Raw genomic sequence first — 23843 nt, forward strand, 5'->3', positions numbered from 1 at the left:
ATTGAACTTTGTAGTTCAAGTTCAACAGAACTGAATAGCTAAGTGTTTTGTTGTATCATTGTCTGGAAAAAGATATGAAACTGTCCCTCTTCCTACTGAGGTACCAAATATATATGGAAACCAACGATTACAACAGCAAAACATTTTCTAGAGAGATGAGAAATTTGCAAGGAAACATCTCTTTGCATTCATCAGCCTGATATTCAGAGGTTAAGGAGAATACTACACTGGATTAGGCAAATTTCACACATGGTCAAGCTGATTCCTGCAAAAGTCGACTATAGTTTATCCATGTACTCCAGCTTGATTGGCCTGGGCCTACTCTTTGGCATCTGTCAATCACTCTATATATATGTAATATTTTCTCTTGGTACAAGTACACATGCAGCTCATGCAACTTTCTGGGCAACTAAGCTGATGAATATTTTTTATTTAGAATTTTAAATTATTTTTTCATCATAATATGTCATATTGTCATATGTCATTGTCATATATCTCCATCATAATATGTCATATGTCATTATGATATGTCTCCATATCATAAATGTCTGGAATAAAATAAGAACTTCTGAAGTGAATTTTTTAATGGTGATGGAAACCATTTAGCAATCAACTATTTAGGGCCCTTCAATTGCCTTCTCTAATTATTAACCACTTTGCTATTTATTTTATTAAGTTTCCCCATATTCAACAAATAGGAAGTTTATTTCCTTGAAGAAGACAAACAGAATCCCCCTTGAATATTAAGGGAGCCCTCTGAAATCCATAAGGTTCTCCAAGAGAAATTAAACTATTCATATATCAAACTACAATAGTGACATTGAAAAAGTCTATGAAGTTCCTCTTGCCCATAAGACATATATATGTATATATTAAGTGTACACTATGGCAGATCATTCTCATTGCTTAACTTCTAAATATTACCCCCTACAGAAGATGAAATATTTGAACCAAATGCTGAGATTTTATGAAGACTATTGACTTTGTTACATTCCTAGAAGCTACAGAAATCAATCTTGCAGATTTCCAAATGCAGGTCTGAAACTTGCATAACTGACTACTATGCATATTTATTTCTTCCATACTATTAGAACAATTCAAAAGGCACATAATCACAAAATTTTAGTGCATAAGGAAACAAAGATAGACACAAAATTTCCCCAATTAATTCAGTGGGTCAAATGTTTCATTCTGCTTATCTAAAAGAGACATTTCTACTGATTGAGAGAGCAAAAAATGAAAGAAAAAAGGGGAGGAAATTACCCTAGTCCCCTCAAACCCCAGGTTCATGGTCCACTAAGGGAAGAACTGGTTGAAGGACAGGGCTCAAAGGGTTGTGGTGAATGGGGCTAGGTCTGGGTGGTCACCAGTGATCAGTGGTGTGTGTTCCTCAGGGTGCAATTCTAGAGCCAGTTTGTTCAACGTTTGCATCGGTGATCTGGATGCAGAAGTTCAACGCATGGTGAGCAAGTCTGTAGAGGATTCTAAACGGGGAGGTGTTGTTGACTCTTTCAGGGGACTAGAGGCCTTGCACAGGGATCTGGATAAATTGGAATACAGAGTAATCATCCATGGCATGCAATTTGACAAGAATCAATGTTGAGTTCTATACCTGGGATACAACAACAGCAGACACAAGTCTAGGCTGGGAGAGGAGTGGCTGCAGGAAGGGATCTGTGGGTGCTGGTTGACAGGAGGCTTTGACAAGAGCCAGCAGTGTGTGCCCTGGCAGCCAGGAGGGCAAACCTCATCCTGAAGTGCACCAAACACGGCATCACTGGCCAATCAAAACAAGTGATTATCCTGCTGTATTTAGTACCAATATGGCCACTCCCTAAGTACTGTGTGTGGTTATGGGCCCCATAATTTAAAAAGAGCATTATGATACTTGAATGTGTTCATAGGAGGACACCAAAGCTGGGAAGGGGCTGGAATGTCCTGTGAGGAGTGACTGAGGGCACTGGGTTAGTCTGGTTTGGAGAGGAGAAGGCTGAGGGGTGACCTCACTACTCCCTACAGCTTTCTGAGATGGGATAGTGGTCTACAAAGCGGGCAGCCACCAGTGTCTAAAGGAGAGGACATGAGCAGTACAAGTCTTTCTGCCCAGAGACATGCTTTTCCCTTGCTGGCCTTGCCCTGCACACAGCTGCTGGGTGTCTCTTTAAAGTAATCTGGACAGTCAGACAATGTTAGTATGGGGATTTGTACCCTATACATTGCTTTGGGTGTAGGGATGTCAGAGGTGAAAGCAAGGTTTTTGGTTTCCTCTGCATGAGCTGCACACAGTAAAAAGCATGCAGAATTCAAACACTGCTCCTTACCCAGCGCTAACACATTTGCTTACAGTGGGGTCTCCTAATTTCTAGTACCCAGAAAACTGTTTCAGAGTAATTGATGTTGCAACTCAAACATTTCAGTAGAGATAAAATTTCACTACAATGTAATCTACTGAGCATCTACTTAGCGAGTAAAATTTCACTAAATGTGCAGACTGAATGGCTAAGGAAATTTATCACAAAGTAAAAGGCTTCCAACATTAATTCAAGAATCAAAACTAATCTCAGTTTTCATATATAAAACCAGATTTCATTTTTAGCATTTTTTTAGCCCATGAAAAAATATTGGATCCCAAAAGCAAAGCTATCTATAAAAATATCTGGCATTAAAATGTCAATGCCAAAATTCACTAAATTCAACAAAAGCCAAATATTAAAAAAATTAAAGGTTTTAAGAATTTCATAATAATGGAAAAATCTTTGCAATATATAGAAAAGGGGTGAACAGTCCCATTTTCTTCAAAATCTATTTTATTGCAGTCACTTGGCATATATTCACTCAGGCATAAGAATATGTTGCAAATAAATGAAAGATAAATATCTTTCTATTGCCTTTTAAAAAAAATGAACAAGCAAACAAAAAACCCCAAACCTAAAAAAACATACCTACCTAAAAGAAATAAAACATTAAATAAACCCTGGATTTTTTTACAGAGACAAAAGGACAGACCATTTGAGAGAACTGACTATGTCAAGATATCCAAAGGTCTGGGCCATGATTTAGGTTTACTTTTTTAATTTGCTCAAAAGCACATAGATAGTACTGACAATTGCTCCACATGCAGCCACATTCATGAATCTGAAGAAATAACTAAGATATTGTATGAAGCAAAAAATATTATTGAAAAGGGAATAGGAAGAGACTCAATATTGATGTTGGTATTAAAATACTAGTTTAGAATGTGTTTTAACCAAGTGTTAGCAACTGAGTTAATAGAAAACATTTCCCAGGCCTGGAAACAAAAGGACAGGGGAGGAACAGAAGTAATTTCAAGATAAATTATCTTTGTTCTAGTTACACTTTCAAAAAACATTATGTGATTTGAAAATACTAAAATTTAATCTTGGAAAATTGTCTAGTTTTAGCACTTCACGTACACCTAAAACCCATAAAATTGATTAGCTACTTCTATGTACGAAGAAGGATGAAACAAGCTACTCTAATTTGATTCTCTTCCATCTCTGATGTAACGAAAAAAGTGGTTTGCTGGTGTCTGGTATCTGCAGTGCTTCTTTTCCATTGCAGATACCACAGAGCCCTGCAAAGCATTTGAAAGTATAGGTTTGCAACACAGCTGGGCCTTAAGTAACACGGTTTTCATATTAATAAAACAATTGTAGGAAAAATCAGCAACAGCTATGGCAAAAGTGTCAGGCAGAAATAAGCAACCACACAGAGCTCCAGGACACATTGGTAAAGACTCTAGAAATGTCAGACAGCCCCTCTGAATATCAACATTAATTAAGTAGGTTAGTGCCTTTTTTTGTACTTTTTATTTCCCATAGATCTGCAACTTCTGAGTAATTTGGTTTATGCAATGAGATAGACAAGCCATGAATATTCACGCTAGTGCACAACACAAGTTCATAAGTAAGTCCTTTTGCTAAATAACTCTTGACCAGAAATATGAATCCGCCCCAGTAGTTTCTACTCTGCCTAGCAGAGATGTTGGTCACCTGAATAGTCTCAGTACACTTTTTGGTTAGTGTCCAATTGGCTCAGCTGGCTGTTCATCAGATGCTCACCGTTCAACACAAGATTGACCATTCCAGCTTAGTTCTGTGGTAGTTACCAGAACAAAACTAGCAATAATGCAACTTCAAGTAGAAAAATGCTTCTGACAGAACCATGTCTGATCTACACCCACAAATAATACACACTCAGGCTTTGGAGAGCTAAGTCAGCTTCTAATTAGTTCAGTTCAGTTCCCTTAGAACTTCTAAGGAAAGTTCTCTGTGAGAACACCAATTCTTGTCCACCAAGCTATTGCTAATAAAAAGGGAATCCAATGGAAAAGTAATGGTCCTAAGTATCCAACACAATAACATACAACATTGTCATTTCCAATTGTTTTGTGACAGTATTTTTCCCCTGCTGCTACTGACATGCTATTAAACATATTTACTTTTTTTTTATTGTTACTGACAAGTTTATTCCATTGTAGTGAGCAAACACTGGTCTGAAAAAAAATCTACTGTAATTTCTATTTGTGATGCACAAGTGCATCCCAAAGTGAAGATAAAAAGCTGTTTTCTTTGGAGGAATATCATCCCAAGGCTTAGGGTACTGCTGTGGCAAAACCCACAAAAATAATTTTAGGAAGGTAATAATTTCTGCTCTCCAGTTTTCCTAACTTGCTTACTATTGAATCCTTCAGTATATGCAAAGTTAGTCTAATAAATCTCATCTAGCATAATGGAAGATTATTACCTCAATAACTCTCAGGGAAGCATATCTGGAAACATACTAGATAAATCCAGTATTTCCAGGCCTCCTGAAGAATGGAGAACTTGGGCTTAGCAGATAGAAAAAACTCTAAAGCAGGAAGCATAGAAAGCATGCTAATTTTCTTGATAATGTGAGCTCTGAACATAATAAAAGTGAACCCAGACCTCTAACATTGAAACACTTGGCTTCCATACACAAGTGGAAGGAGACCCCTACACCTAACAGTTAAGACTTTCTTAAGAACAATTGACCTGGTTTGAAACTGCATCTTTCCATTCAAAATCTAAAAATTTTCTCTGGAAGTTATTTGGCTGTAGATGTTCCCTACTCTCTGTACAAAGTTTCACAGCTCATCTTATGGTCATATTTCCTCAACTCTTCTCACTAAACCATATGGAATGCTAGGATTAGATTGTTCTTAAATTGTATCCTGGTTATTTCAACTGTCCATCACTTTCTGGTGCTGTGGAACAAGGGATAATCTCAGTAGGTTGCAACCAAATCTGTTTCTTCTAGGAAAATTCCTCATTGGTTTTAATGGATCTAAATGGTCTCTTCACAACATTTTCTGATTTACCTCCATATTTTCAGGGGATGCACTACTTTCTGTGACTTTGAAGCTTAAAAAAAAAAAAAAGAAAGAGAAAAAAGGCCTGTTTCCAGATGGTATCAGTTTTAACTAATTTTTGCTCTCATTGCTATCCCCCTTCAGTCTTCTTCCCACCATGTGGAAGAGGTGGAGTGGAGTTTACAGCTTACTTCTGGTGCTGCCCTAAAATGAGTACTCAGTGCCCATACTTGAAATTAGTAAAAATATTGTCTTTAGGTTCACTTTACAGTTACTGTGCACTTATTCTCCTTTGTAGAAAAGCACTAAGACTAATTTTAAGTGCTAAAATGCAAACATGTAAATAATCTTGGGGTCTTTTAGGAGTGTTCAAAGACAGCCTTCACAAAAAAACTTATCACTGTATACTCACATTCTTACATAATCGGTCTTAATTCACTTATGAAGAAGTCCTGGGAGGGAGACATGGGAGAATCATTCTGTACATGTCCTGCCTGCCTGGGGAAACTACCAGCAGTGCATTCCCTAGATGCGTTAAGTACAGATCAAGATGGATATCTTCTGCAGCATTTCATTGCCCAAGTAATTTCTTTTCAAAACTTGCCTTTCAGAGCATAAAAGAAAGCCTGAGAATATTTAACAGCAATAGTGACAACACAGCTTACCTGCCCTTCCAGACAAATTGTTTAAGGAAATTACACATCATGGTGGCAGCATGGCACCCTGAATGCTAGTTGGAAATTCTAGAGTAGAATGAATCTCTTTTCACTCCTAGAAATTGCCTGTAATTTTTTCATCACTTGACTATCTGTTTCAGAAATAAGTGAACTTAATACATCATTTGTGGTCAGAACAGGATTTTAGATATTTCCTTTTAACTAATCTTCTCTTTGAACACTTAACAACATTGATTCCAGTTTCACAGAAATTATCAATAGCAACAACTCTGAACAGGTAAATAGTGCTCTTCCTAGTCCCACCATCAACAAGACAAGAAAGTAGTAGCAGTTAGTAAAAAGCAGCCCTGGATAGGATTTGATGAGATGTTCTTTGCACTGTTGATTAAGGACAAGGAAGCAGTAAGGGAGAGGCACATATGGGAAAACATTTCCCACATGAACTTAATGACTCACACCCTCCAGGCTTTGAGGCAGTACAGCTCAAAGCCCACAGAAGGATAGAACAGCTTTCCCAGTGATATAGGGAGTATACAAAAACACACACCTCATATCATCTGTATCCCTCCCCCCAGCAACAGAAAAACTCTGAGAAAATATTATCATCACAATAAAATAAAATTTGCAAACTACCACCAAGTCCCACTATTTCAGGGGTAATTTAATTGTCTAGCTTTAAATTTACCTTAATTTTCTGACCAAAAGCAATAATAAAAGTTCTACAGAAAACACAAGTTTTGTTTGGCCTTTCAATAATATTCTCTACAGGAGCTATTTTCTAGGGATAACTGAAGCATATCACTAGCCTGAAGCAACCTGTGCCAAGTTCCTCACATCCCCAGTAGGGAGCAAGTGTGTGGGAGTGAATCCAGAGCTAAATATTTGCTTCTAACATTCGCAGTAACAGTTTGAGGTAGATGGTACTGATCATAATTTTATTTCCAACCATCCCTTTTTTTCTACTCCCCCAGTTATGGATGTATTTCTTGAAATATAGGGTTGCGGAGTCCTGCAGTTTACAGAATTCTAAAAAGGAATGTTGTATTCTAATTTCTGAGAGCTTGGTTTCCAACAAATGAGGAATATTTTCTGATTGCAGGTGATGTGAGGATTTTTTGCCTCTCCTAGACCAAATAACTCAGCAAAACAAAGATTCTGTTTTATTTTCAACTAAGTCTGCTATGTCATTCTCAAAAGCCAATTTGTTCTTGTGCTTTGAGGTCATTACACATTTAGTCATCTTATACCTGATGTATGGGTGTTTGCTCCAACTATGAGCATCTGAAATGCATTAAGATGATGACATGACATACTTTTATTCATGTATATTCTTATATGATGCTTTGGAATTTGAAATGGGCAGAAAAAAAGATGAAGAATTACAGGAATGTAGTCAGACAGCAATAAACGTTTCTATTACTTTGTGACTTAAGAAGCCACCTTGAGTGTCAGTGATAAAGCTTGTTCTCATCTGAAACAGAGCAAATCAAGAACTTTGGCCTGGAGGTAGACATCACACCCTTTTTTTGTTCTATGGTTTAGATATTTTCTCTGCAGTTGTATACTGAGGTAGCTTGTCACTTTCTACACATGCAAGGGTGACTGCTGAAAATATCTAGAGATAGTCCAACATTATTTAGGATAATTATTTAGGATAAATTTAACATGATTTACTCAAACCCTAAAGTCATGAGATCACATTTTCATTATTATACATTTTTGCTTAATGAAGTCACCAGAGGTTGATTCACAACCTTTTTTCCCCACCCTCTCCAAATTCTATGATTTTATATTATGATGAGCCCTGAGATTATTAAAACCTTCATCTCTGTGTGGAGGTTGTTTATATGGCAGTATATGTTTAAGTCACGAATATTATAAAAGTAAAAAAAAACCCTCGCAATTTCATGGCCCTTAATACCAGGCTGTATCCATTTACTCTTCCATCTTTAAAAACCTGACAATATGACAAACTGGACATGCTGTCACAGAACATAGCAACAGACTGCTCTCACTCATTCCTTGGCATCCAGATAGTGGCTTTAACCAGTCAGACTCAAATAACTGCCAAGCACAGGGGTGCCTAACATCACTTTTTAGTAATAACCTGAGGCACACCCAATAAACCAAACAGAAAAACATCCTGATATATTTCACAAGGACACCAGACAGCAAGCTACATCTAATCAAGATGGATTTTATCTGGATAAAGCCTAATAATTACAGTCCATGAACTGATTGAGGCTGAGTGGAAAGTTGTATCTAGATGGAAAATCAACCATGATCACTTTTGTAGCAAGTCACTACTGCTTTCCACAGCATGGGGGAAAAATACACCAGTCAAAATTGTTGAGACACATTAACGTACCACAACAAGCAGGAAAGCCAAACTTGATATAAATTAAAAGTAACAGCAACGAGAAAAGCTGATTACAAATGAAAACATGTGCCAATGAAACCTAGACTAAAAACGACATGCCTTGTAAATAAGAGCAGATGAAAAATATCATCAGTGAACTAAAGCTGAGATGCAGGGTACTTCAGCCAACTTGGCAGGCAAAGATGTAAACATAGTCTGTTCTGTTTCCAGCTTTCTCATGGGTCTATTATTTTACTCTGATGATTGGAAGATGAACTCACCTTAGGAAGAAAGTCTGTCATCAGAGATGCTCCTCTAGATATGATGCCCTGATGCTTCAATGACTATTTTCTTCTTTCTCAGTACTTTTTCTCCTTTTTTTTAAGACAGCCTAGCTTGATAAGTCAAAAAGTCAAAACAAACAAAAACAGTGTCCTAAATGCCTTGATACTTTTCCCTTCTTCTGTTTTCTTTTCCCTGTTTTTTTTTGTTTTGTTTTGTTTTGTTTTGTTTTGTTTAGTTTTTGTTTGGTTTGGGGGTTTTTTTTTGACTATGTTTGCTTCTCAAATGTAATTTTAACTTTCAAAAATGACTAACAAACTATTAAAAAGGCCTCCCAAAACCCCTGTACAATGGAAACAAAAGTGTATGAGATGCTGTTACATATAGAATGTTAATTTCATATGTAAGAATTGAGGCAAGCCATTTTTCTTCCTCTATTTTAGGCAAGGAACTCAATATATTATTATTGAAAGCTTTCTGCAATAAGATTACACTAGGTAAGGTCTCTGTAATTGTCATTAAACAACTAAGCATTGCTCAATGACAAAATTTTGGTTTTGGCCTTTAAATATGTATCAATTCATTTTATTCTAGTTAACAACTGAAAAATATTAACTTCTTCCCTATATCTTTATTGAATTAAATTGCTCAACATTTTGTTTCACATATATGATTTATATATATATATGTATATATATATATGCATGAATAAAAGTTCTGCTACCTTGGACATTCAGTAATACAGTTCTCAGGTAAGAATTCTCATCTGAGAAAACTGATTATATGGATATGAGCAATAGAATCAAACATTTCCTGCTTCTAGGGCACTTTTCTTTAGGATGTAGTAACGGCACATTTATATTCATGCCATATGTTTCTACATATGTCATAATATAAAGCATTCCATTGACCCACTATTTACAGAGAGAAAAGTCACAGCATACAACAGTTGTGGCTCTTTAATATCTGCTCACAAAGTCATTACAGTAATTATTACATGTGCCAGTTCTGTTAAAAAAAATGAAGAAAGAGAAGGGAAGGAGGACAGTGGGTAGAGAAGTCACCTCATACATTTGACCTTAATGAGGCAGGCTATGAATACTCATAATGATTTCTCAAACTGTTTGAAGATGAGCAGCTTGAGGCAAGGAATTGTACTAGAAAGGAGATAGGCTAAGTACCACTGAAATGGAGCCATTATGCTTGCAGCTATTTGGATCCTGAAATGAGATAAAAGCTGCATCATGGAGGCATGAAAACTTCGGGACAAATAGAAAGAATTAACTGACATATCTTCTGGTAAAATACATTATGAAACCTTTCAGTTCTACTTTGCATAAGTAGTCTAAGTGATGAAGCACTAGAAACAGCAGGCTATGATTTTCTTCTCCTCAGCTTAAAGCCTCAAGCAACTACAGGAGTGCTGATCTGCCTCTCCTGCTGACATTCTTTACAACCATTAGGATAAATAACTAAGCCCTTATGGTCCCTCTGCATTGTTCCTCTACTTATTCTTCACTCTAAAATTTCTTGCAGGACAAATGTACAAGGTAAGATCTTAATAATCTTACTCATCTGACACTTTCCCCCATCCTGCTTATACCAAACAGAGAAAAAGAAAAACATTAAAACCAGGGATTAATCAATTTATTTCTTGTGTCTTTCTCAATGGGACTGAAACTAAATCTGTCAGAGGAAAATTAAACAGGCCTAGAGATTCAGAAATATTATACAGAGCATAGAATGAAGCTGCAATATACTCAAACTTTGCACTAACAAATTTAGGATATTAAGATATTCTAAGAAATATCTTAAAAGAGCAGTTCTTTCCATTACAGCTACTGCACAAATGACAATTAAGAAGAAAACAGGAAAGGTCATACTGGATACTGAGAAAGCAACCCTCCAACTTCAGAAAAAAACCAGTTTGAATGCAATCTAACTTTGCCTTGTGGACCTGCCTCTGAAAGAGGGTAAGATGACAGAGCTTTGAAAGAGTTCCCTGTTGATCTTAGCCACAAAAGAGGCTAAACTGAAAAGCACTCTAATGGTTAAACACTGTTACACAACACAGCATCAAGGAATACTTTTTCCATATGTGCATTCATTTGAAAAGTTCCGACTTTCTACCTCAACATTTTCCATACTGTCTTTCTGAAAAAGAAAAAGGAAAGGCAAACTAAAAAGGTTTCCTAAAAATTTATATAGTTCTCACAGATAACTATTTGGAAAACTGCACAACATGAACAGCAATGCCCCAGATTTTGAAAAGCTATTTTATTGCATCAGAAATAGATAGTTTGAATGTGATATCTCAGACATCTTCATTCCACTATGAGGACATAAAATGTAAGTGCTTGGCTCCTCTTCCCTATCAGAACACAGAGCAAGAGTACAGCCTTTATTTGGAGAAGACAAGGACAAAATAATTGAAGGAAAGAACTTGGGGATTTCTTTGAAAATAGAGTTGTTTGTAGAGACCATGAACTGCTGTGGGGAGCACATGAAATTACATATTTATAATTTTGACTGCACTATTGAATCACCAGCACATCTTAGAAACCAGAACAATTTTTAGTTACCGCAGCAACATCTGTGAAAGGGGTATCTTGTCATGACACTTGCCAGCTTACTAAATTAAGACACACTAAATTTGAGTATGGATTATGCCCAGAAATATGCCCAGACAGCTGTCTTCTGCACCACAATTTTCTCTCTCTTTTTTTCTTTTTAATATTGTTTGGCACATTTGGGTATGCTAATGCTTTCTGACTAGAGACTTTTTAGGTGAAATGTTGATAGAATTATAAAATTATGAATTTTGTGATTCAATATTTGTGATACAGTACATTAAAGGGCTAAAGACACAATTTCTAACAGTTTCAGTGGCTTTTCAGGATATTGTCCTTGCACCAGAAGGCTTACAGTCAAGTAAGAGTGAAGCTCACTATCCAACATTTTTGCTCCAGTAAAACTATAGTACATTAATTGTGAAAGTAGTACATAGCTGTTAAGCCACTTTGTTTTGCAAAGACTGATATTAACTTTGCCAACTTTGTGGACTTGCTTTGTCAAGGACTGGAACTAGCAAGTTGTACTTTACATTTTTAATCATTAGAATGCTCTTTACTTGCTGGTTTCAACTCAATGAAAGAAGGTGAATTTAAAATGTGCATTAGTATCTTCAGTAGTAATTTAATATAGAGATGTTTGTTTAACATAGTGGAAGAATAGGAACATTTAGATTTGCCTCTCAGACTAGAGAGGAAAGTATAGTTAAGAATCACTATTAAAATAAAATATCACTACTTTGACATATTTTTTTTTATTAGTGTACTCCACTTACCAATCAGTACAGCTAAACTTGTAGGTTACTTAGTTTTATGTTCATAAATTAATTGTAATAAAGCTAGTTTAAGTATTTTTCAAATGTAGTCCTAGCAATACCATAGACCTGCTGGATACTAACATTTTTTGAGAATTCTGCTTTGATTCTCTCATGCTTTAGTGCTTTCTGTTAAATGACATGATATGTATCATTGCTACAGAGTTCCACAGAACTGTGTTACTGACAAGTGAAATTCTCAAGTAATCTTCTTCCCTACAATAGTATGCATGCTGCTGATAATACCCTATACAGATTCAGAAAAAGATTTAGAGCATTATGCTAAAATTTTAGCTCTTTGCCCTCCAGCCTCAGTGCCTCAGATGACCACTGATCAAAAGAAAACAAAAACTGTGACAGCTGCGACATCTACATACTACACTGTATGTACACAGGTGATGAGCTTTACTGAGCTGGGAACAACTGTCAGTTTTAGAAGCACAGATTAAAATTACTTCCCATCAATTTTCACATATCTCTTGCAGTCATTTGCATTGTAATGAAGAAATAGATGTTTAAGGTTTTTATTTTTAAAACTGCAGCATTTATATGGATATTAGTGCAAATTGCCTTTTTCTTGTAGCAAAGAGCTGCTGATGAGAACGATCCAGTTAAAACAGAAAACTGCATTTTTCCACAGCATGCTTCATATCCAAGTGAATTAAGTCATGTATCCTAATGTTCATGATCTCCATGCACTGGTTAGGCAAACATCATATTTACATACTCTGAAGTTGTTTTGTAGATGAGAAATGTTAGTGAAATGAAATTATTACTCTTACTTCTCCCTTTTTTTCCCTTCAGTGTTGAAGAAGCCACTAGGACCTTCTGTTATGTTTTTATATTTAACACAAATGAGCAATGCTGCAGTACAGGATGAGTGTATTTTTCTGTGCCTAACCCCACTAGGGCAGTATATTTTTAATTTACAAATTTACCCCTGAAGAGTAACCAAAACCTATAGCTAGCACTGAACACAGCAGTTCTGAAGAGCAGAAATCTTTTAAATGATAGCATTCCTGGCCTTGTTTCCTGCAGTGCCTGCCTGATTAGTTACTGATGCTGTTCAAGGTGCTAGATATGATTTAAAAAGCTCTAAGTGGCTCAGGATCTGAAAGAGTGGCTTTACACTTGGGTCTCAGGACAGAGGGCTTGGCCTGTCTCTCCAGTCCAAATAGGACTGACAGCACTTCCAGATCTTAGATTAGGCTCCTTTTTAGGTATGCATTCATTATGCAAACACAGACATTAATGGCAACATGGAACAGTGGTATTCCCCTGTACTCCAACAGGCTGCCCACCCATGAGCACCTGATCTGGGGTTTGCTCCATGTACCATGATCCCTCCCCATCTCTCCCATTCCAGTTGGATACAATCCATCCCACAGCCCCAGATATGTCCAGGTTTCTGCCTCCAGAATAGTTGCAGGAGCTTCAGCACCTGTGATCTCTAAAAAGTCATAGACAGTGTTGCTGATGATGGAGTCTGAGGACTCAGGCATATGCCAGATTTCCAATGCAAACACATTGAAACTCCAACTTGTTATTCAGACATTTGGGGAAAGTCAGAGTACGTTTGTTTTATCAGGTACCCAGTATTTTATATCAGAAAAAGTGCTGAGACAACTGCTATGCATTAACAGAACAAAGAAATAATATATTCTCAGTGCAGAAAATTGCCATTTTTCATTATCATATTTTCCTGCTTCAACATGGCAACAGAGATGACTAAGATTGGATACTTTTGGTGAGAATACAAAACTAGTCTTAAAAGCATGAAACAATAAAAGCACACAACAAAATAAAAATAAGTTAACATAGTTATAAATATTATCTCCAGAGTTTAACTGGTGTTAGAAGGACATACCTGGTTTAAAAGACAAAACAGACAATAAAGAAAACTCTAAAGTTTTGCTTCTTTTGTAATTAATTTTTATTCCCTGCCTGTGGTGGTAAGCTGCCTTCTACAATGCCCCATGAACAACAGATACTACTGAACTCCACTAGGTTGATATACAACCATTTTGGTAAATAGCCACATCTACCAATTTTTTCATTGTGCGACTTTTAATTTTTTTTTTTTTAATGATACAACACTGAGGATTCAGACACCTATTAAGACTAATAGGTGCAATTTAAAAATCTTATTAAATTAACTATTGCCTTGCTCAGTCTATCCTGAACAGTGACTGTAGATTTGATGATCCCAGGCAAAAATCTCTCAGTAATTATTTTTCTTTTAACAAGAAATATGAAATATGAGCAGCCTCCTTCTCCTAACTAAATTTTAAAAGACTCCAAAAACCAAATCCCCCCTTCATCTAACTTAATTAGTAAATACAATGCAGTTACCTGTCATGTTGCAGTAAACCTTCAATGGTCCCAGTGTCCCACTGCCATCTGGATCTATCCAGTAGTAATTTGAAGTTTTGCCCAAGTGTTTGTATGCTTCACAAGAGAGTTCATAAATAGCTGAAATGAAATAAAACAGAACAATTAGAATAGCTGTAACTTGGGGAAAAAATTCTTATGATAATGAATGGACCCTGTTTATATACAAAGAATCGTACCTTTGACATGAAAGCAAATCACTGAGGTTTACAGAAAACAAAGCATCTATCCGAAATTGTAGAAGTGATTAAATCCTGCAGCATGTAATTTCTGCTTTTGTAATGTGAGAAAAGTCAGAATAGGAAGAAAATTCTAACAGCTTGGGGAGAGAGAGGAAAAAGAATACTTTTCCAAGAGTGCATTTAATGTTTTACAATACAGTTCATAACTTTGTTTATATTCTTGTTTAAGTTTCGATTACTTCTATTGATACAACATACTTTTACCCTTAAGATTTTTTTCAAGTGATACTAAAAGAGCTTATGAGTTTTCTCTCAGTAAATTTTGTAATTGTTCCTGTTTTACTACAACTCAGAATAACACTGGCTTTCAAAATTGTAAAATTTCTCCCTTCCTGTAATACCTGTCTCTACACAGCTATACAATTACAGCTATGCAATTACTTTATTACATACATATAGAACTAATTCTCTGGCCCAGCAATGTCTGAAATGTCACAGTATTTTTCTGGTATAAGTTTAATTGATTTAGCACACAGGCTTGTTTCAATTTTTCCATGAATACTGTTATCTATTTCAAGTAATAAAGTTTGTCAAATTGTTATGATGGATATCTCAGACATAATAATAAGCATTGTACATAGAATCTTTTCCAGTAATTATCATATTTTCATACAAATGTAGAACTTTTACAAAATTATGTGCATTAAATATGCAATAATTTTATGCTAAGAAAAAGTAAAACTGATCATTTATAGAAATTGTTGTGCATGTCTATATGTATAAAAAGGGTGGATTACAAAAAATATTTTCCTATACAACTCTTTAAAAAGGAATATGTGATGCTGCTTTGCTTTTAAGGACCAAATGGCACAGAATTTTTGTTTGGAACCAGTTGATCAGCTGCTGAAAGAAATTAAATATTTGGTTAACCAGACTTCATATCCACCCTAAAAATTAATCTAATTTGTTGGCAATTCTTGCAAGCAATCTCTTTGCTAGGACTGACTTTATTTAAAATGTCCATAAGGATGAGCTGTTTTGCTGGGCTCTGATGATGGTGAGTGACTGATCACACACACACATTTAAAGCCTTCTAATCACATATCCTTCCACCATTGGAAGGAAAGTGGAGTTTTTAAAAAAAAAAAATGCTGATGTGGCACGAATGCAAGGCTAAAGACTCTTATCTATCTACAATTTCCTTGTGATGCTACAAGAGAAAGAATTTCCTGGAAAGTTTTATGTGCTCATTAGAGGACATAAAGTAAGTTTTATGCACGTAGATGACACTTTAATTAAATTGTAAAACATTCTAAGCCATTTCCCCTTTCTCCACCAACAAAGGTCAACATAATCTTCCATTATTAAGGAGACTCTGTCTGTTTTCAGGCACTTCATGCAGAATTCATAAGAAATTCAAAACCTATTTTGTTTAGAAGTATTTCCTTCAGTCTCTACACACTATCTAAAAAAAATCATACAATACTAACTCCATCAATGTATAATTGTTGTGATACTGACTGGCGAATTTTAATGAATGCACTCCAGGTCAAGTCAAGAAGATAAGAAATATTGTTTGTTATCTTAATGAAGTTTAGTATTTTTTATCTTTTTAAACTCTTTCAGAAAACCAGGGGATCTTTGTCTCTGTGGTAATCAGACCTACATGTAAGGCCATATGACATTTTTATCCAAATTTGCTGCTTTCAAGAATGCAGGCCAATTTTTGTACAGAAATACTGCTACAATTCAGAATATAACATTAAAGAGTGTTATATGGAAGTCAAATGTTTTTATAGAAAATTAAGGGATTTAGATATAGCACCCTTCTTTATTCTGTTCTTCCGGAATGGGAGAAATAGAAAGTGGTATGTAGGTATTAATTTTATAGCACAGAAAAGGCTGCTTTTTAATGTTTGCTTTGTTAAACTTCAATGTTATATTGAACATTAAATAATAGAAACTAAGATTTCTCTTTAAATGAAGACAAAATAATGGGATATTCTAAATAAGTTCAACTTATAGTGTTGATTCCACTAAGGATGATAGGAAAGAAAAAGAAACAAAAAATAGTGGAAGAATGGAGGACACAAGGGGAATAGACTTTTGCTTTTCAAGCCAGTAGAAGTGAAATGCCAAAATGTATATTTGCTTTCTTGGTACCTGGTCCAAATATACAACATATGTAGTCTTAAGGGACTTCAGAATAGTATTAAACTTCAAAATTTTCCAAGTCAAATGCAAAACACACATGCACCCTGATGTCTGGATGAGCTATTTCTAGCATAATAAATCCAGCTATCAGTTTGTTATACTTTTTTAAAGGTCAATTATATTCTTTCTGAGGAGAATAGGAGGGAAAAAACCCTGCAAACAGCTTCTTCCCTCTTTAAATGATTTTATATTACATTAAAGATGGTCTACAAACTACAAGAGGTGAAAAAATGGTCAGAACAGGCATCCAAGGTCTTTGTGTCAGGAAAAAGTATGCACAAAAAGAATGCATAGCCTTCTAACCAAAAAATGCAATAGCCTTTGAAAAGTTTAATCTCCTGAATAACACATATCAAACTGAGACCACCGTTTTCTTTCATTACAAAATCTGCAAGGGTTTTCTGTGTTCCAACATGAAGAAAAAAAAGTTTTAAAACTATAAAAATAAAAAAAATATATAAATTTCACTATCTTTTTGTATGAAGCATCAAGCTTCTCTAAGCTTCTTGGTCTAGGCAGAAAATCCAATCATTTTAATTAGCTAACAAATGCAACTATCAATGCATTTTGAAGTTCACCATTAATAAAGCTAACATTCACAACAGTGGATTTGAATGAACATGGCTTGAAGGGAAAAATACATTTTCTTAGAAAAGCTTAATTAGGTAAGTAGACTAAGGGATAACAGCCTAGAGTGAAACAAATACTAACAACAAACCTAGCAGCTGCACAGACTTTAAGAGCATTTTCACTGCTGCCATTCTTCATGGGTCCTGAACACCAAAGGGGATGTGGTGATGGATGGGGAAGCCAACACTAATTTCTGAGTTTTTAGCATCCTCTATTTTAAACATTAGAGGAAAAGAAAATAGTTCAAAAAGGAGTACAGAATAGTTTTTTCCAGCTCAAGACTGTTAGTCAAAAGTTGGAAAGAGTCAACATCTCTTAGATTTCAGTGGCTCTAAAGTGATTAAGTGAAGCAGATGTTCTCACTCCTGTTTTACTTTCTGACTGGTGTAAAGATCAAGGGATAGTTATCCTGCACAGGTGGTGCAGCTGCTGGCTATCTCAAAAAAGCAGAATAACTGAATGACAAAAAGGATTTAGAAACTCTGTGGCCCTATATGACGTTCCCATAAAATTTCATTAGCACCTTGGTGGACTACAGTTTTTCCATCACTATGAGAAAAGGTATTTTTAATTTTAGGGGTGACAAACAATCTCCTTTTATAAGTGCCAAGCTCATTATAAATAGATTACCTAGCATGACAGTCTGCACTATGTGGCTCAATGAATGTGCTGCAATATGTTTTGTTTCTGTCACTGAATGTGGTTGCTTCAGGGAATAAACTCCTTTAAACACCTGCTAATATAGGAGTAAATCTCAGCTTTACAGGAACATAGCAAAGGTGAAGATACAGAAAAATGGATAGAATTAAATTACAGCGAAAGTGACAAAACCAGGCAATGCATCAGATCCACAAAGTCCAGCTATGTCTCTCCAGCACTTTCAACTTCTTGCAAAAATACTGAAAGTTAAATAGACCATAAGGTGCATGGGTTTATGTAACTCAAACTCGTCAGCTCTTTCAACTCTTAAGCCCTGAAAGAACAAACATACAATGAAGGGGGAAACAACTCCAAGCTTACTCAAGAAATAGCTGCACACTGAAATATCACACCAGAAATTTATTTTAAAATAGTAAAATAAGATTTTTTTGCTTTATTATAACATATATTCAGAAGATAACTGGAAAATGGAAAATTATTAAAAAATTACTTTTTATACATCAATACATTTACACTGTAAGATCCTGTTCTGATATCAGAATTTTTTCCCTGTGCGCATCCACATTCAACCTATACTCATCCTTGACTCATTGCAATGCTATATGATGGAGAAATGATGTCTTACAATTCTTTTAAGATAAGTTAAAAGCACTAAATATTTCATTATAGTCAAAGCAAGATCTATATGAGTGAAAAATACCCTTCTGTATTCTGAAAGAAGGAATACACACAGCTGCTGGGTTGCTGTACTACCTTTAGTATATTAAAACGTTTTTAAAAAGCTCCACAAAAAGCCAACATGATGCAATGCTACTTCAATTTTCTTGCTGTTCTGTAGGACAATGTCTGTAATGGTTGGGACCAAGCCTTATGTTTGCCAGTTTTTTCAAGTCTGGATATACAAATTCAGTAGTTTGGAACTCAACCTTATAATGTCTAAGAAAAGGAAAAGTAAAATAAATTTAAAAATTAATTCTCCAGTTATAATTAACTTAAAATAAGCATATGTAGTGTTAAATCAGACAAAAGTAAGTGTGAACAAGTATTTACTTTTACATCTCACACTGTGAAAAGTAACCAATTCAGACAGGACTTTGAGATTAAATGTTTTCTGATGTAACTTTTACCAGGTTCCCAAATATTAGGGGCTCCACTACTCATTTGCTATTGGAAAAGAAAACCTGATTGGAAACCTCTGCTCAACATTCCTTTGCCCTCTCCACTGTTTTAGGCTGCCAGTCTACAGAAGCTCACAACCCCTTCACCTATGAGAGCTGAAGTAAAAAATTAATCACAAATTGAAACCCAAGGACAATCACCCACTACCAGCATCCAAAAAAACTCATTAGTCAAACAGTGACAGACAGAGGAAATGAAAGCTACATCTATATCAGGATGGTGATGGAGGAAACCATCACCATTCTGATATAGAATTGTGTATGTATCTAAAATTCTTTGAGCTATTTGAGTACACATCAGTTTAGCATTGTGTATGATACTCATCTGAAAAAGAGCTCCAAAATATTAAAAACACCTAACACAATCTGATCCTGCACAGAGAAGGTTCTAAGGTATCACTGTTTTAAGATTTTTTTTCTTGTCATTTTTACTTATAACACAATGATCTTAATGTCAAAAGCCAAAAGATAATGAAACACTTGTTTTGCTTTCTGCATAATGCCAAAGACCCTTTTAAAAAGTTTTTCTTCATTAAAAGGTATCTTGCAAATATTTGCTAAAATAACACTCCTCCCTAAATAAAACACGGCAGTGAAGAACAAGTGTAAAATCCTAACTAGAAAAAAAAATTGTCTTGCAACCCCAACAGTAGTTCTTCATGTTAAATTTATGATGGACTCTTAGAGAGAGCAAGTTCTGCATGACCTGAAGGTGGATCACCACAAGCCACACACTAAATAGCAGATACCTGCAGCTAGGATGCCCCTGTAAAATTAGGTTACCTTTATAAGGAGAAGGACAGGGAGCAGCACTTTCACCAAAATACAGGGCTCTAGTAGGACAAAGCTGTAAGACCTTTAAGGCTGCTGGCCCTCACAGTGCAGAAAACAGCTGTGGCTGCTCTCAGTGTGCTCACCTGGACAGGCCAGAGCAGTAGGAATATGCCAACATATCCTGCTGGCTGCAATACTGAATTTCAGTGCCCAGACTATGAGCATTTGGAAACTACTCCTGGATGTGTCAGCAATTGCAATGAAGTTTGAGTCAAGGAAGAAAACTTCTCAATGAGCTACAGCTTTATGCACATATGAAATATGGTATGTAAAAAAACTGTACATAAAAAGATTAATTTTGACATTGAAATGGATCTCCTGTGATGCCTAAGGGAATTTCAGAAATTTCTTTCTGAAGAAATGCAACTATTCTAGATGCATTTCCAGTTCATTCAGTTACAATCAAATTACTTTCCAGGTAAAAAACAAGGACTAAGGAAGTATCCAAATGTGACATGCCCCTTCCAATGCAGTATCACCTCATTATTAAAGACAGTAGAAAACAGAAAACCTGCCTTTCTTGACTTCGTGCGTAACTGAAAATTTGAGCAAACTAGAACCTCTAAAGCCCTGAGTGTAATACTTACTATTTGTGTGCTCATGTTGCATCTGCAAGAAAATTAATTTACTCTGTTCTTAAAGAAATGTAGCTATACATGAACAGCCACTTAGCAAAAAATGCAATTTTTACATATAAGTGCCATTAAACAATTGGTAAATTTCAATGTATATGAGAGGATTGGAGAAAATTAGAAGGCATCATGAACAAGTTCACCAAATTGCAGATGTGTATGACATGGCCCATGCTTTAGCTGCTGATTTTTCTACTTGTACCAAAACTCAGATCAAGCACTATTTTTCAGCCATGACTAGGTTGCCTCCTCAGCCAGTTGAATTGAGCTACTGCAGTCCCAGAAGTACAAGCAAAAACAACTCCTGGCATCTTTAAATACCTTCCCAGTGAAATTGGGATTTGTTTTTTTCTGGGTTACCATCATTTTAGGGGCCCTTGGTTTATTTTCACAGTTATCTAGGACAAGCACAAATTCTAAGAGCTCACAGCTTCATCCTTTCACTGTCATCACGTGACATGTCTTTCCCACACCACACAACTAGTTTATTCACGACAGTTCAAACACAAAGATAACCTAAAGCCCAAGGCTTCAATTCTGTTACCCTCAACATCCCATTAAATAAATATTCCATCATTCTACAAGATTATTCCTGGAAATGGTAGTTCAATTACTAAAATTATATTTGAAGAAATAAGTGCTGAGATACAAAGCAGAATCATTTTGTGGTCATAATTAGTGTAACAACAGAATCACATGGCTGTGGTAAACCTCAAAAATAATCTAATCCACTTCCCAGAAAATCTCAATTACATCTATGTATCATTCCTGACACAGTCTGATTTAAAATTATGTAAATTCCTTGATACACCAAGGTAGCCTAGAGCTCCAACAGCCCTTCAGTATCAGCATTTGTTCCACACTACACTGTGGGGCTGTTCTGCTGCAACTTATCATTTGTCTTTCTATTCACAATGCATTCGTAGGCTACTGCACTTCTTGCAACCATCTTTTTTCTGTTTGCAGACACAAACCTCTTCTCTACATTGAAATGGCCAAGTTTGTTAATTTTCATCACTGGTCACATTTTTAGATGCTATATTATTCTCCCTCTTCTCTGGATTTTCCAATTTTTTTCATGAAACTTAGCATATGAAAATGGAAAATGGCCAGCACAGCCAGATAAATTTGCACATTCCACAAGTTTTACTTATGTTAATTCACCCCAAAACTATGTTTTCTTTATTCACAGAATCATAAGCAATGAACTACAAGGCAAATCAGCCATCAATAACCACCACTTCTACAAAACTGAATTACAAAATGATACACAAGTCAGCAGTTTTCCTCAACTATTGCTTCTTCAATTGGTTAACCCCTGCCCAAGCACAGTTCTTCCCAATGCTCAGTAGCTTTGCAACTCAAAATTCCTAAAATAGCTTCCCAAAGGAAATATATTCTTATATTCTGCATATGTACATAATAGTATACACATAATATTATATAAATATTAATCATAGAAATAAACTATAGAAATAAAAATATTACAAAACGAGGCAGCGCAATTTTAAAAAATTTATTTAATAGAGAGGGTAAACCAACAGAGGTAATTTTAGTGCTTTCTATCTGGACTAGTGCTCATTTCTGTCCATGGCTGCACCCACTGTCATGCCACTAAAACTTTCCAAGAACAGAGTTTGAGAACAGCTTCATGACTGAGCATAAGCCTTTTTCAGACTCACATTAATCTAAGCTTCAGCCTCCTAAAAGCTTCTGTATCTTCCTCACACTCTCCCTCTGCCTTCTTCTGTGAGCCAGTGAACTTATAAAGTATTCTCACCATTAGCACAATATTCAAATATGCCCCTAGAAATAGAAATAAAATTAAAAGAAGTAAAAATAAAAACAAGATATATGGAAATTTGCAGATTTTGTGTCAAGTTTACTGTAGGCTCAGTTATGTCAGTGATAAACATGACAATTACCATTGTGGTAAAAAAGGGAACAAAACAGAGGCTTTGCTATCAGAGTAAGAAAGAAAGCACAAGTATATTTGCCACTGGGATAATAAGGAAAATTACTGCTATAGGGGTGAAAACTGCAATTCGAGCTACTACACAGTAGCTCAATGCAGGCATTTGCTATGAATACAGAAAAAGGCAACCCATTAATGGAAAAATGAAAGATGCTTCTGTTTGTCTCTCAACTTCATTCTTTGCTTTGGGCTGGGAGAGGGGGGAAGAGAGAAATTAATTCAAATACAAATAACTGAACCAAAATGGATTTTTAAACAAATTTAGCAGTGATTTTATATTACAAGCCATAGATTAGACAATTAGCATCTTTGTAATAGTGTCAGCCTACAGACATCATAAGAAAGTATAATTAGACACCAATTTTTAACAAGGTACTTTCATGAATTAAGTCATCCAAGGATACACAAATATAAAAAACCACATCCAACCAATAAAAAAAAAAACCACAAAAAAACACAATCATGGGTTTAGGGACTGAACAAAACACCATTCAGGATAGAAATGTCACAATTTCATTTTAAATCTGGATAGCACTGCACATTTGTGTAGCAGTAATTCATTCCTGTGTCCCGCATCTGAGAAGTGAAGACTGCCAGAGAAACTCAGATATTCACCATAGTTGTTCTGGTTGTACACTGGGCCCAGCCACAGAAAACATCAGAACTGCCTGGAGCTCGTTTGAGTCTTCTCCAGATGGGACATAACAGGGACACTGACAATACCATCTTGTCCCCTTCTTCCTCTTATCTCTTCTCTTCCATGCAAAAGGCTTCAAGGTTGGTATAAAATAAAATTTTGAAAAATCCATACTCTTAAAGAAAAAGTATGTATTCTACTACAATTCTCACTTTGTATTCTCACTTACTTTGTATTGCCAGGATAATGAAAGGAGAAGACACAAGGGCAAAACCTTGTCTTTTCTATTTGTGTAATACAAATCCTTGGTTACCCTCTACAGTGAGCACAGATACACAAGTGAAAACCTCAGCAAATAATACCAGGGCCAAAGCAGGGGACTTCACTCCAGTAAAGTCAGTTCAAAGATACAGATTATATGGAATTTCATTTTAATATGAGATATCTGTAAATG

General features: G+C 35.6%; 1 protein-coding gene across 1 annotated transcript in view; it reads right to left on the reverse strand.

The window, feature by feature from the left end:
• CNTNAP2 (contactin associated protein 2) overlaps positions 1-23843 on the reverse strand; it is a 1050597-nt gene that overhangs the window by 316766 nt on the left and 709988 nt on the right. The window contains exon 12 of the mRNA XM_062510213.1: positions 14409-14528. Within this exon, the coding sequence (XP_062366197.1) occupies positions 14409-14528 (120 nt within the window). The remainder of the gene's footprint in view (positions 1-14408; positions 14529-23843) is intronic.

Source organism: Cinclus cinclus, chromosome 1 (genome assembly GCF_963662255.1).
Source record: "Cinclus cinclus chromosome 1, bCinCin1.1, whole genome shotgun sequence".
Lineage (NCBI taxonomy): Eukaryota > Metazoa > Chordata > Aves > Passeriformes > Cinclidae > Cinclus > Cinclus cinclus.